The sequence below is a fragment of the Marmota flaviventris genome, chromosome 8, assembly GCF_047511675.1.
Source record: "Marmota flaviventris isolate mMarFla1 chromosome 8, mMarFla1.hap1, whole genome shotgun sequence".
NCBI lineage: Eukaryota > Metazoa > Chordata > Mammalia > Rodentia > Sciuridae > Marmota > Marmota flaviventris.
Genome location: NC_092505.1, coordinates 119,628,543 through 119,644,241, shown reverse-complemented (window position 1 = coordinate 119,644,241; position 15,699 = coordinate 119,628,543). Strand labels below are relative to the sequence as shown.

At 42.2% G+C, this 15,699-nt stretch overlaps 1 protein-coding gene across 1 annotated transcript in view; it reads right to left on the bottom strand.

Moving 5' to 3' along the window:
• The window catches only part of Slc9a9 (solute carrier family 9 member A9), a 537,647-nt gene that overhangs the window by 285,478 nt on the left and 236,470 nt on the right, over nt 1-15,699 (bottom strand). The window contains exons 7-8 of the mRNA XM_071615577.1: nt 7,654-7,792; nt 4,020-4,125 (exon numbers count right to left, since the gene is read on the bottom strand). Of these exons, the coding sequence (XP_071471678.1) occupies nt 4,020-4,125; nt 7,654-7,792 (245 nt within the window). The remainder of the gene's footprint in view (nt 1-4,019; nt 4,126-7,653; nt 7,793-15,699) is intronic.

The following is a 15,699-nucleotide window of genomic DNA, read 5'->3' as shown; positions in this document are numbered from 1 at the left end:
TATAGTGGTTTTGGTAGTATGTTCATTTTGACAATATTAATTCTGCCTATCCAAGAACAAGGAAGATCTTTCTATCTTCTAAGGTCTTTTTAATTTCTTTCTTTAGCGTATTGTAGTTTTCATTGTAGAGGTCTTTCATCTCTTTTGTTAAATTTATTACCAAGTATTTTATTTTATTTTTTGAGGCTATTGTAAATGGGGTGGTTTTACTAGTTTCTCTTTCAGTGGATTGTCACTGATGTACAGAAATGCCTTTGATTTATGGGTGTTGATTTTATATCCAGCTACTTTGCTGGATTCATTTATTAGTTCAAGGAGATTTCTGGTGAAATGTTTTAGGTCTTCTAGGTATAGAATCATATCATCTACAAATAGTGATAATTTGAGTTCTTCTTTTCCTGTCCGTATCCCTTTAATTTTTTTTCTGTCTTATTGCTCTGGCTAGAGTTTCAAGAACTATGTTAAATAGAAGTGGTGACAGAGGGCATCCCTGTCTTCTTCCAGTTTTTAGAGGGAATGCTTACAATTTTTCTGCATTAAAATTCTTTTCTTCAGCAAAAATGTAATGTCAACCAAAATGAAATGGAACGTGGTTAGCAGGTTAACCATGGTTACTAAGTCTTAAGTTGGAGAAGGAATGGGTGAATGAAACCTCTTCCACACTGTTGGTGGGTAGATAGGGACAAGAAATTTCCAGAGGACAATTTAGATAAACCTCTACAAAACTTTAAAATTCTAGTCTTTGTATTAACTCTTATGTGGTTATGTGAAAAAAAATTAATACACCTAGCTGTAAGGATTATCATTACAATAATAATAGTAAAGACTGCAAACAATCATGTAAAATAAATTATGGAGAGTTAATGTACTACTTAATATCATGAAAAACTTCCACCATAAATGGTCCTGTAAAATGAGCAAATTACTTAATAATTACAGGAATATAATTATATATATATGCATGCATATGTAATTTTATTTATATATATGTGTATATATATATATATATATATATATATAGTTTGCTATTTTTGCAAATAAGTGTGTCTATATTTGAGGGTATATGTAAATGCATATGTTAACACATAAACATATATATATGTACATATATTTCTAACTAGATAGACACAGACAAATATTAGTAATAGTTATTGATAGGAAATAACAATATAAGTGATTCTAATTTTATGTCCTTTCATGAATCTACATTTTCTAAAATTTTCACAACAAACACATATTAACATAGGAGTAAGAAAACATGAAAAAAAATACATTTTTACACTTTAAAACAGGTATGCTTTCCTTAAGGCAGCAGAAATCCCCTTTTCACATGAAATCTTATGAGAAAACCCAACTCACAGAAGCTATAGAATGTGTGAAGCAAGGGGTGGCAAGCCTAGAGTCCTGTTCACTTGGTGGATGTCCTTGAAGACCCACTTTGGAGGGTCAGGGCTAGAGGACTCTGCACCATGCACACTACCACCCTCTCTAGGAGTGAAGTGCTTTTAGTGAGCCCTGACCATGTAAGCAAGGCCCGTGACTGCTGCCTGGTACATAATAACTCATAAACTAACAGCCCATTCCATTTTAATTCACTGCATTCCATATTATATATTCATTTATTGAGCATTAAAATTTTTCCCCCAGATTTTAACTTTGCATCACATTAGTTTACCTATGGACTAGAACTAAAAAGATTTTATCATTACATTGGGAGGAACTCAGAGGACTATACTTGATACCACCAGCCTCAGATTTCCTTGAAGGTCAATATGAGAAATGACCACAGGAAGAATGAATCTCCATCTTCTCTAAAAGTAGCATTAAATACATTTTTCCATTCTGATGTTCAAAGTTCCTTACATAAGGATGCATGTGATAAATTCTCCTAAAATTTTAGTACTGGAAAAAAAAATTTGCTATTTTTATAAATAAGTGTGATTTCCTTTTATAATGCTGTTTTATTCCTATATATCTCCTCATGTTTCCTTTTTGACTTTGTCTTCCATAAAGCTCAGAATCATGTTTATTGCCAAGTTATAGAAACAAACAGCTGCCCTATCTTGCAGAAAAACTATCTCAGAACACTTTCGCTATTTAGAACACTTTCTATTAAGAACATTTTCTCGTATTTATCCTCAACTAAATGGTCCCATGATATGCATGGCTCATGTTATATGATTTTGAGATAGATAATTTTCACACACAGAAATGCACTGTATGACTTTTAGGCAATAGTGTGTGTGTGTGTGTGTGTGTGTGTGAGAGAGAGAGAGAGAGAGAGAGAGAGAGAGAGAGAGAGAGAGAATGTGCATTTATTAAACTTCAACAGCAGACTAAAAGACATTCAGTGGGTTAAACATACTTCTTTACCTTTCAGGAAGGTCCAATGTTTAATTCTTATTGTCAACTTTACTTAGATCATTTTACAACAAGTACTAAATAGGGCACAGAATATGGGGGCAGGTGCTCAAGTTTTTGGAATGACAATGATATCAATAGTTTATCTATGTTATTTCATTTAAGGGACGTGATTATTCTTTTGGTGTTGTTGTTTTTTCTGAGATGCATAATAACATGGCAATGTACTAACACAGTAGAATTTGCGCTAAAATAATTTGGGTACAAGGACCTAATTAGGGGCGGAATCTTGATCATTGGAATTGGGAGGCAGCTTTCTGTTCTAGCACTAGCACTGTTGAGGTTCTGCTGTAAGTTAGGTCAGTTGATGAGAGAAGAAGACTGTCACTGCTAAAACAATTTGCCACAGCATTCACAAGAGAGCCCAAACCAACCAGAATCAAGCACACCAGGCAGGCTCCTAGGACTCTATCTTCCCACTCTTGGAGGTCTGCATAATAATCCACAGGTGAGCTTCCATCAAAGTAGTGATGCTTGGTATTCAAGAGTCCAGAATCTGGACTTCCATTTGCTAAATTTAAACCCTAGTTTACCACTCAATGTTAGCTGAGTAAAATGGGGATAGTGTCTTATTTTGAGTCGTTCTATAAATTAATGAGATCTTCAGTTAAAGGCAGCTAGCCAGAGCCTGGATCATGGTCCATCTTTAATTTAGGTCAATTTTTATTGTTATTTGTTATTTAGACTTAAAGCATCACCTACTAAAATGCAAGTACCCAGCGAAGCATGTCTCGTTATTGGTTAACACTTTAGCAGAGATTCTCACCATGTGACTGTCAGTTAAGATGCAGAAGGCAGCAAGGGATTCAGGATTGAAACCTGGGAGAAGCAGGGAATCAGCTTTTAGGAGAGAAATAGCTTTGACATTTGCTTGGAGCCTCAGTGATTCTTCTACATGGAAAAGCACCCAATCACTGCAGCTACTCAAGCATAAACCCTCACAGTCACAGAAAGGCGACCTAATTGTGGAAGCCAGATCACAGGATCCATGGCCCTCGAGCCTTGGGACTGCCCCTCTATCAGCTGCCCCACCTCAGAGGACTCCCTATGTGGACTTTCTGTGCTAAGAGACATACAAGTGCAAAGCTGCCACGTTGAATCTGTGTTTTCTGACTTGCCAAGCGCACAGGCAGAGATCGAGAACACTGGTGTGTGGGAGATGGCCATGCCCTGGGAGGCTATCTACACTGGATCCTGTGCTGACGGCAGGTGGAAAGTCAAGGTATTTCTCTATGGAACAATTGTGTGTGTACCCTTTCCCACTAAGTGCAGACTTCCATTTGTAAAGTCATCCATCACCCCTATAAATCAGTCATCTCAACACCCTCTCCTGTCCAGCAAGGAGAGAAGAGCATTTTGGAGACATTCTATGAACCTATTATGTACAAAATGGATAGATTGTTATGATGATTTCTCCCCAGGGTACCAAGGAGAGGCTGATTCTGAACAAATCATTCACATTCACTCCTTGAGAGAGACTTCATTTCACCTCCTGCTGGGTCAGGGAGGAGTACACACCTAGACACGTGCATACACACACACACACACACACACACACACACACACACACAGCTCGCTGTGCGGCATGAAGTACTGACCTGTTAGGCCGGCAGCCTCGGCGGACAGGAAGGCACTCCAGGACAGGAGGAAAAACAGGCCCGTTTCCAGCATTGGGAACTCACACAGTTTGGTAAATTTGGTCAAGTGATAAAATGTGTTAAGGGAAACACCAACTGGTTTGACAGCTACATCACCGTACTGGCTGAGAAAAGCTGATCTGGTAATGATATTTCAGAGTGAAAGACTGATTTTCAGTGCCAATCTCAGTGGGCCCTTCTCGGAAGATCAGAATGAATGCCATGCTTTGCTGGGGGCTGAACATGCCCATGAAAATAATTCAAACCTGTGTTCAGACAGCGGAGGTGTCTAGGAAGAGTATAAACCCAGCAAATTATGGGTGCAAAACCTCTGGAAGTTGGCCTCAGGCCATGCGTGGGGTGTGCCCTTAGGAGAGCTGTGGCAGGTACCCAGGAGCCCAGGAGAGTATGGCTAGAAGGAGATCCCCAGGGAGCAGCCTGGCCTTCCGCTGTCCTGTGTGGGCTGGCAATAAAGACAGTGCCTGTTCCCACAGTGTGGAGAGTGGCATGAGGTGAAGTTGCTAAAAATGGTTTGAATGGTTTAGAAAGCACAGAGTGCCAGGAGGCAGGATGACCTAGGTGCCCTCGGAAACTGACTCCACATGGGTTTGTATTCACCATATCCACATTTCTTGACCCCTCTGTGCTTCTGATGTCCTGTCAAAAAGTGGAGGTAATACTACAGTCTACCTCATTGGCAGTTATACCAATTAGTACATGTTAAAAACTCAGAAAAGCACCCTGCAACAAAAGTGATATTAATTTTTTTCTGTTAGCGATATAAAATTTTTTTTAAAAAAATCTTTGCTGAAAATAGAACTAGCAAGACCCCCAAAGCAACTCTATGGAGTGAAAAAGGGCTGCCCTTAGGCCCCTTTCAAAACCCCTTTTGTGGCTTGGAGGAGGGAAGCCTTTGTTTCTAGAGGAATTCCTCAGAATTCCTCTTCTGATTTGTCTTAAAGAGGAAGCTCTCAAAAAAAGAAATAAGTAAATATAAATATATTCATAAATATATAATCTAAATTATATATATAAAAAAGAGGAGGCTCAGTTCAGGCTTAAGTAACAGGATCTCAAAGGGCTACAAGGCCTTCTTTTTACTTAATCACCTCTAGAAAGTGGCTGGGTTCTGAGTTAACCCCCAGGTGCAGAGCCTGGAGCTACAAGCCAAGGAAACTCTGTCTCAGTCAGGAAGGGAAATGAGGGGATGCAGGTGGAGCGACAGCAGTGCACCTGCCTCCCTCAGGCCTGTTGGCCCTGCAAGTCCTAGCTGTGAAGCCTTAGCCAAGTTGTTTAACCTAAATTGTGCTCCTTCAGCTGTAAACTTGAGATAATAACAGAACCTGCCTTTGGGCATCCTTGCAAAATCTGAGATAATCCATGCAAGATGCTCAGGGCAACTTCTGGCACATGGTACACCTCTCAATGAACATTAGATGATATTATTAGTGTCATGTTCATTGTTACTGGTGCATGACCCATCATGAGCTCCTTGACCTCCTCATGCCTCAGTTTCCTCTTGTGCAAAGTGAGGATGATAATAACCTCCCTACAGGGTTAATCCAAATGAGGTGGTGCATGGCCAGACATTGCCTAAGTGTTCCTGTCACCATTATTATTGCTCTGTTCTAAACCACACATGACCTTCGATGCAACTCCAGCTAGTGATTAAGACACAACAGGAAAAAGTGATTGGGAGTGTGCATTTTCATTCTGGGCTCACTTATTGATTACATGGCTTTGGCCCATAGCTTATCCTTTCTAAGCTGTTGGTGCCCAATAAATATAAGCACTGTTGATATGGTGGTGTGCAGGTTAGTTGAGGATGGCACTTCATTGTGAACAAGCAGTAGAGGGCCCGACATACCACAGCACTGAGTAGGATCACTTTTGCTGTTGGAAACCAGTCTCCCTTTTCTGACTTACTTTATTTCTGTCAGTGGAGGTGTCATTCTCCAGGGGTTCCAGGACCGAGCTTTGGCATAGTCTTTGAGTCTCCCCTTCTTCATCTCTTGTGAACAACCTATCATAGGTCCCAAAGAGTCTCCTTTCTAAACATTGGGTTCCATTCTGATGCTTCTCCACAGTTTGCTATGGTTTTCCCTTGGTTCGAATCCCTTTCCTTTGACCTATCCCCTGGACCAGAACCTCTCTTTTTAAAAATAAGAGAGTCCCTCTTCTGAACAGAAACCTTCAGCAGCTAGTTGTAGACCAGAGAGCAAGACTCAGCCTTTTCAAGAACATTCCAAGGTATTCCACAGCAGCCTCCATCCCACTTGTATGAACACATTGTCCATTTCTCTTCAGCTGGAGCCCTCTGGTCCTCTAAGGCTCATCTGCCATGTGCAGCCCCAGTCAGTCCCATCTCCACCAGGGCAAATGCTGATCTTCCCTTCCTGGGGTACTTACTGCATAGCCCTGGCCTCCATCCTACCTATCTTCGAGGCCAAGCCCAGGTCCCTCTCTGCATAAAAATACCACTTTTCAAATTATTTTTTGGAATAGTTGGCCAAGAGTCTCTTCGACTATTCCAGACACAATGGTCTTTCTCTGAATTTTTATAGTCCCAATAGCTTGCATACAGCTTTGGCACTTTCTATCCAGTTCTCAGTGTAGAGCTTGTCTTCCCAAGCTTGCCATTTCCTTGTGGGCAGAGACCGTATTTTATTCATCCTGACTCTTTGTAGACACCCTCATTAGAACAGAGCCTTTTAGCAGCTGTTCAGTGAATCTCAGGGCCAGTCCTCATGGAAAAAGACTCCAACAGTTTGCATTTCTTACCTTGGGCTCTGATCCCTTGTGGCCACATTCCTCTCTTTTCTCTGGGATTTTTGGCCATTGTTCTTTGTCTTTTTGTCTCTCCTCTGGCCTCAAGTCCTCACAGTTGACATTGATCCTCTGGCTTTCTTCCCCAACTCTGATTCACTTTTGCCCCATCCAGCTATTCTAGGTGAACAGCATACTAGAACAAGGACACTCCCACCCCACCTGGGATCCTTCAGGAACTCTACCCATCCTCCCTACTCCCTAATATCAAAGAAAAGATCCAAGGACACAGTGTCCCAGATATGGGAAACATGTCATTTCTGCATTGTTTGCAGATTCCCTTCTATACAGTAGTTATGGATACTTTTTAAATCCGTAGTGATATCTGGCTTGGCTTATCCTGTAGGCTAGTGACTGTCACAAGCATAAAAAAGGAGGCAGAGCCCAGCCAGGTTATCACCCCCAGTTCATCCTATGTTCATGATGCTGGACCTTCAGTTCTTCCTCTCAACCCTTGGAGAGCCAATCCTGATGTTCTCTGCCCACTACTTTCCCTACATTGCATTTTTTAAAAGGCTGTTGATAGTCTAAGATGAGACATTATCAAGAGTGCTAGTATTGACCCTGGACAAGAAAGATCCTGGCCCCCTCTGCCATGGGTGCCAACCTGTGCCTCCAGGGATGATCACTCAGAACCAAGATGGACTTAGCAGGGCTTTATTCAGCTTGAACCATTTACTGGCCTGGAGGTTGTTCATCCTCAGAAACATTCCATGGATGCTGGGTGCTCTCAGAAGACCCCAGCTTTCCACAGACAGATAAAGGATATCAGTGCTGTGACAATAGCATATGCAGACCCCATTGCAAATGAGCCAGCGAAGATCCCCAGGAAATTCCCCACAGACTGGAAGAACGCAGCGGTGTCAAATGCATTTGGATTCTCCTTGGGACTGTAAATGGATATAGAACTGAAAAGACAAGAGGAAAGATTAGTCAGTGACTTCCATCTTATGGCCCAGATTAGTAGTTTCACAGTCCCCACCCCCTTTGGGAGAGGCACTCTGTCCTATAAGTTTGGGTGCTACTTGGGAGGGTTGAGGGGGAAAGGATGAAGAGGAAAAGAGGTAGAGAAAGCAGAAAGCTTTCTCTTACCTTACAGCCCAATCCCATGGTATCCATATATTTCTGCCAGTCAGTAAACATTTTTATATTGGAAGGGTCATAAAGAATATTGTTTCTGAGCAAACTAGGCATTAAAACATGGTAGGTGTATACGGAATCTGCTGAGAAGATAGATAACTGTGAATTATTTAGTGGCCATATGTCTTCAGTGCTGTTATATATTCACAAATGTTCCTGATAAAAAGTGCACTTTTATGGCCTGTGCACAAATGGGTGATACAAATCATGGCGTGCACAAAATATTCTGCCGTGATCTTGTCATAAACCACAAAGCCTTCCTCTCTCCAGCGTAACCCTTCAGAAACAGAGCCCTGGTGGCGTTCAGAACATCACAATATTAACCCCCAGGGAGAGACAAAACCCTCATCTTCCCACCATAACAAATGGCAGCAGCTGCCCAAGGTCATCTTTTATACCCCAATTCTGGTGGCTGCCAACAGATTTATTTCCATAGAGAAAAATCAATCCACCAATAGGCAGTCTGTTCACTTAAATATTTTTGAGGATATTGTACTTTTTTAAAAAAAAAAAAAAAAAACAAGGCCTCAAACCCTAGAGTGTTAATATGAATAAAGAGGTGGGCCTTCTTTGGGGATATGTGAACTCCATATTATAGCATTAAAATGAAAAGATGCATGGGAACTAGCAACTTTAGGGAGACAAAAGAAGTAATATTTATTTATTTCTTGCAATTTTTCTTTTAACATGGGGTATTTAAAAGTAATCAGGAAAAATCAAGAGTTTGGCAGTGATTCTGGAAAAGACTATGGCAGTATGGAGAGAAAATACACTAGACCCAATGACTGAGATGAAACTGGGATTTATAGAGCTGTAACTGGATCTTCTGTGCTCAGATGATTAGAACGTGTTAACTCTCTGACCTGACTTTTTCCATCTAGAGACTAGTTAAGACCGTGCAGGGGGGAACAGATTCCATTTCTCCTTCTGGAAGATACATGGCATAAAGAAGGTAGTTTTAAATGTTCTTAGTTTTCCCCTGGATGTCTTTAAACCCCCAAAGTAGGCCAAACACTTCTGCTTTGATCCTGTAATTGGATAAGGAAGATGAATGTGGATCTTGAATGGAGCTCTGAAATATATGCGAGAAAAGGTTTGCCTTTGAAGTGATTTTCTTTTTGTAAAGTGTTATGCTTTGCAGGAAAAAAAAAAAAGGAAAAGCAAACCCATATTCTGGGCCTTTGTATTTGCCAGTCCTGGGGAAAGGTGTAACCCTCCCCTGGCCATCAGGAAACCTGGTGCCCAAGACTGTGAAGTCTGAAGTGTTGGCCTTGACTTTCAGCAGATTTCCTCATTCCAGGGAAGAAACAATGGAGAAGGAAACGGCTACACTTCTTTCTTCCTTTCAGACAAAGGTTTTCGCCTGGTAATGTAGCTTTGTAAATAACTGAAATTCCCAGGGCTGCTTCCAGTAGATCTGAGCCCCTGAAAGGATAAAGGCATCTCTTTACCCTTCCCCTCCATCTTCACACCCCTAGAAGGGTTTTCTCTGTCTGGCAGCTTCTGGAACATACCACCATCACATCATTTGGGCATATTCTGTACCATTATTTATTTAATGTTTTTCTTTCAATCAACTCATTTACATTCAAAAGTAAGAGATTTTATTAAATAATATGTATGCTATCATATGTACTTTTTGATGTAATAAATATATTTCTTCTTAATGAATGTAGAATAAATAATTTGAAAAAAAAAATTCCCTAGAGTGTTCCCTAAACTCATCTCCATAACCCCACTGATTTGGAGTCTGTGCTTGGAAAGGCCATCCAACAGGGTACAGCCTCTGTGTGTCCAATTGTATACCCTTCCCATGATTTTTGACTTAACTGAAGGGGAAGGCTTAACTCCCCTGGGCTATGCAGATGATCCATTGAATTTGCCATGTATGGCTCCCCAGGACAGGTTCCCTGGGTTTCTGCTATGTTCTAGGTGATGTACTAGGTACAGGGTGCTGGGGGCAGACAAGGAGGCACACAGAGAAGGGGAACAGAATTCGATTCAATATTTTATTAATACTGGGTACATGCAAGACGCACCCAGGCAGAAAAGCCCAAGACACCAATACATATGGCTCTAGTCCCAGTGCTGAGTGTGAGGCTGAGAGAGATACACAAAATGTAATGGGACAGAAGAGGAAACGGGCACTGTTTTAACATAAAGGAGGTAGTTATTTGAGCTAGGTTTCAAGTGGACACACAGTGATGGGGAGAGGGTCTTCCAGGCAGTGGGAAGAAAGTAAAGAAAGGCAGGGAGGAAGGTGAGTTCGGGGTAAATTCTAGGTGTAGCTGCGTGGTCAGGGCTGGAGCCTGAAGTGTGTACCCACGCCTATGATGATTGGGGTGTGGGAGGCCCCATCTTGAGCCCTTGACTCCATGCTCAGAACACTTAGGAGCCCACACAGGGACATAATGCTTAGTCCTCTTACGCCTACATTTAATTTGGTTCAATCCTATAACATTTCTGAGAGATGAATAGGGCCAGTATAGCAAACCCTCCCTCCCTCCTTTCTTCCTTTTTCCTTTTTATAAAATAGACTGAGGAAAAGAGAAATTAGGGTCATACAGCAACCATGTCCACAAAGTCAGTCTCTTATTTCTTCCTTAAAAAATGGCATCATTTTAGGAACCCACATGAACCCATATCGGGGTAGCTGAGTAGCACTGACTGTCAACGTAGGCATCCTGTAGCAGAGCCCAGGAGCTTGGCCTGCACAGTCCTGCATGGTCCTGCACACAGGGATGAGTCAGCCCTGGGCCCCAGTAGGCATGAGTCAGGGCTCCTCAAGGGAACCTGCTCATGTGCTTGCTGGGCCTGGGCCTTGTTCCTCTTCATATGCTCAGGACACAGCCTGGTATGGGTCGTGTGGCAGGTTATATAAAGGTTGATGGAAGGAAGGTTGATGACTGGGAAGAAGAAGGGAGAAAGGAAGTCATGCAGGAAATAAGGAGGCTAGCGAAAGGAAGCATCTCTCAAAATGAGTCACCATTCACTAGATTTTAACTGGGCACTGACTATATGTAGTCATGTTGTGGGTACTTTGGGGGATGTCAGTGCACCCATAAAACTGACACTAGTGTTTTTTCACTTGAGCCCAAAATTTGATACCTGTTGCCTGCCTGGTCTTGGAAAGGTACTTCATCCAATGGAGACTCAATTTCTTCCCATGTTAATGGAGATGACAGTAGTATTTATCCTCTAGAAATGTGAGGATCAGAGACACATTTAAACTCACATATGTACTTTGTAGATTTCAGAACCTTTCACAGAGTGATTTTTTTTTTTTGCTCAAAATAAATACCCAGTGCAAGTTTATTGTCACTAGACTTGTCATCCCGTTAAGGACTTTCCACAGGTCTCACGAAGACAGACAGCAGAGTTGTGGGTGCTAAACAACGTCTCAATTCCGACTGTGAGCAGAAGGATGGTGTTTGGCCTCCTGGGATGAGCTTTGAGGTCGTTAGGAAGGAGCTAGTCACTTTGCACAGGGACAGAAGTGGGTGCAGGGCAAGAATGGACCAGACAGGTGCCCCAGGAAAATGGCCATGGGAATGACAAAAAGTTATTTTAATTGCAGAGGAGTTGATTCAGGGCCCCAGGGAGGGAAGAAGCATCTTCAGCAGGCTAAGCAAGGGTCGTCTCCAGAGACAAGAGCAAGCCAGGTGCCTCAGCTTGAGTTGTGCCTCAATGAGTTTAGTGAGGGGTATTCTGCAGGCAAATGCCCTCTGTCTTCTGGTGAGAAATAAGGTAAGGTGGGCAGGGTCTCATGGCCCAGGAAGGCTGCAGTTCTCGAGATTGCCAAGATTTTATAAAGCTGTTCCTCTAGGCTCTTGCTCCTGGCAAGGGACATCTCTCTGGGTTCTGGTTTCTAGCTGCAACACTGGCCTCTGAATTTGGTATCAGCAGATGCAAGGGGTTAGAAACAGCATGGGGTTTGGGTAGCACATGTGGGGTTTTCCAAATTCAACCCAAGCGAAAGATGGCATTGTTCCAGCAATTTCAGCCCTTTGGACTAATCCCCTAATCCCCTGTGCCACAGGAGATGCTTGAACCAGTGGATGTTAATACTGGAGGGGGAGAAGAGAAAAAGGAATTGGATTTTCTGTCCTGTGCAGGGGGAACACTTCAAAAGCCCTGCTTAGAGCACAAGCTGGTGAAAGTGGATCCACGGTCTCCACATTTTTAGAAATGAAAGTTTGAGTCGGACGGCACTAGTATCTTTGAAAATGATATGGCCAGAAATACACAGGGGTGTTTAAATATTTAGCTCATAAATTGGAAATAAGTCCAGGTTATTGATCCAGTCTACTCAGGAACAGATTATTCAGCAAAAACTAGTTTGATAACAGTCTATGTGGTATCCATACTCAGAAATAAGCCTGTGCAGCATCTTTTATTTGGAAATGAATGGTATATCCCAAATTCCTTTATGGAAACAAATTAATTAGGATCATTTTAATAAGTTAATAAGGATCATTTTTTTTTCAGTATACCACTTAAGATTAAAGAGGCACAAACAAGTTTCTAGTGTTTCTCAACAACCCATCTTTTTGTCTGTATGATGTTTCTGAAAGAATAGATTTTCCTGAAAGAATAAGAATATTTTAGGGAGCATCAAGGATGTAGACCTGCATCTGAGATCTGGGTGTCGATCTCAACCGTCTTACTGGCTGTGTGACTGTAAGCATGTTACTTAAACTATCTTTACTCCTCCCTTTCTACAAAAGGGCAAGAGTACCTACCACAGAGGGTTGCTATAAGAATTAAATGACTAATGTTTATGCAGGACTTGGAATGGCATCTGGTATACAGAAAAAAGTAAACAATCATTTCCTAAGTCAATCTACCTTATTCAAATGACCAGTCTGTTTTTTTTTCTGCCTTCATTTCTCTGTTTTTCTCTCTGTGTGTGTTCTTGGTTTAGTTCTAAAAGAAGGATTCAACCTCCATGTCCAATCAACACCTTGGTCCAAACAGAACTAAAACTTTGTCACCTGTCTCTCACACTCTGACTGACAGGTCCCTGAGTCCAGATCTCTTGGAGGCAGGGGTCATTTGATCACGTAAATAATTTTGTGAAGAATGGTATGTGGCACATAGTAACTGCTCAACAAATATGGGTGATGAAGAAGGAGGAAAAAGTAAGAAAAGGAGGAAGAAAAAAAAGATGCTGAGGGTGAATATGAGATAACAGCTGAAAGTATGATGTCACCCATGCCACCATCAGTGCCCCCAATGCCATCTCCCTCTGTGATTCTGGCCACCTTTCCATTCAGGATCCTACTAAGTCATCACTGTCTTGATCATGACAGTCTTCCTCAAGGTCTTCCAGCATGGAACACCAACCAATCCTGTTCTTCTTTACTGCTCCTGTTTAAATACTTTGCTGCAGAGAAACTGCCCAACAGAAACTTCCTACCCATCCCCAGACCTCAAGCTGCCAGGCAGCTGCACTTTCACCCCACGCCCTCCTCTGAGGGGTCCTCCTAATTCCCAGAGTGCTCTTGCAATCCGTGGTGCCTCCTTAAAACAACTGTTTTCTCCTCCCCTCTGTACACTCTTCCCTCCTGTGTTAACATGAATGACATCCGTGATACTTGAAAGCTTATGAAAAGGAAATACTAAGCAAACACATTGTGTCCCTTTCATAATTTCTATGAATTTAATCAATAAAGAAAAAGATGAGAAAATGATTACTAGAGCCAAGTAGATACTAAATTCCTTCCATTTCTTCTGCCAAATCTTTAATCCCTAACCAAAAAAAAAAAAAAAAAAATTCTAACTATTGGCACCAGTTCATTGAAGAGTTCTTGATTAGTTGGGACATAAATATGAAATGGTTTATTTCTTTTCCAATTACTGCTTTCAGCTTTACTATATTGAATCCCTCTTCATGCTGGGTAAGTAGTTCCATTAATGATGTCTTGGTCAAATTCCATTATTTAGTTTCTTTTAGTGATTAAAACTTAGTGCAGTCCAGCTTAAAGCCTAAATCTTCAAAGTGGGATTCCTCATCTCCCTGCAGAATCTTCTAGGGCATCCACGGGATAACTTAGAAAGGAGGAGGGGCGGTACCAGTGTCCCCTGGTGTTGGAGGCTGGAGGAGGGATGCCCGGCTCAGTCAGTGATGAGTAGAGTGCCCAGTCTCTGGGTCCTGCTGGATGCCTCTCTTAGAGCCCTCTGCCAACTCGATGGTGCCACTAATTTTTGAGAACTTCCTCCCGGGTCTCACTCAATCTTCCATTTGCTTTACCATCTACAGGCATTCCCAGCCCATCTCCATGGCCGGGATTAGTGGCCAAATGGGCAGCTCAGTGGCTCTCACTCTTCTCCTGATCTCCAACTTTCTTAATGTGAGGTTCCCTGGCACACCCTCCCCAGGCCAAAAACACTGGGTTGGATGGGGTCATTCCACCTGCTCCCCAAACATATCAACCCAGGGGACCTCCAGGTGCTGCTCCAGGTGACTCCTACTTTATCCTGCAGCCAGAAGAGGCACCAGTTCCTGTGTTCTTGTTCAATCCTGTAGTCTGAGGAGCCATAGCCAATATCTTTCTTCCCTTACTCTGCTTTGAGTGGGCCTCAGCCTTTCAGCACATTCCTCACTGGGGAGTGAGCTGGCAGCCCATCTTTCTGGGTGATTCTAGTGAAGTCCCTTTTACATGGCTGAGGGGAGAGAATTGCCCCCATGGGAGAGGTAGAAGCTTTATACCCCAAACACTGCCCTCTTTCTGAAGAAGACCCGCCCCCATCCTTCCCTGGTCTTTAGGAATCCGGCTGCTTCATTTCATTAAGCTAGTTAGGATGCATGTGGTCCTCACAGCTGGGAAGTCCTGCTGCTCTTTTTATGATGCAGCCAGACAATAACATTGTTATTATTGTTGTTTTCAGATACTGTCCCGGATCCCAATGTGTGAAGCTGGAAAAAGACCCCCAGGATGAACCCATCTTGTGACTTGTGACATTCATGTCCCAGTGCTTCCAGTTCCTCTTCTCCCTGTCTAGACCTGCCTGGTCATTCTGCTCTTCAAGACACATTTCAAGGAGCGATAAAAAACGTGTGAAAGCTATTCTGTTTTGTTGGGCTTTGGTGTCACAGGCAACACCAAGCAGAAGAAAGAATAATTACAAAACTATTTTGCATTTAAAATTCTTTATGCCTAAAAGAAAGAAAGAGAAGAAAGAAGAAAAAGAAAAAGAAGCAAGTGGGTCCTTATCTATTATTTATCTTTTAATAACTGTACCAACCTGCCCTTTCTCAGAGAAGTTGCTTAATTATGAATAAGGAATTGATTTTTATGGGGCCAAGAATTGTGTGTACACATCGGAATTCATTCTGGCATCTGCCTGCCCATTATTCTGGCTTATGTTCTGCCAAAGGCTGATGAAGCTCTGTCAGAAGAACCTGCTGTAAAACATAATGACTTCAGGAATTGGGGGCGTTCCAGGCACCCTGGGAGGTTAGAAGAGCTGCCTCTTAATAATAAGAGGTCCTGGCCAGAAGTTCACTGAGCATGATTTCGTTGCACGGGGTTTTGCCTTCCCAAGGGCCAATGGCCCTGAAGAGTGGAGATCTGGACTTGGGAAGGCACATTAATTAACTCTTTCAGCCTCTGGAGGACCATTTAATGACTACTCCCTAAGGACCCAAATTCAAACCCAGAGAATGATTTTT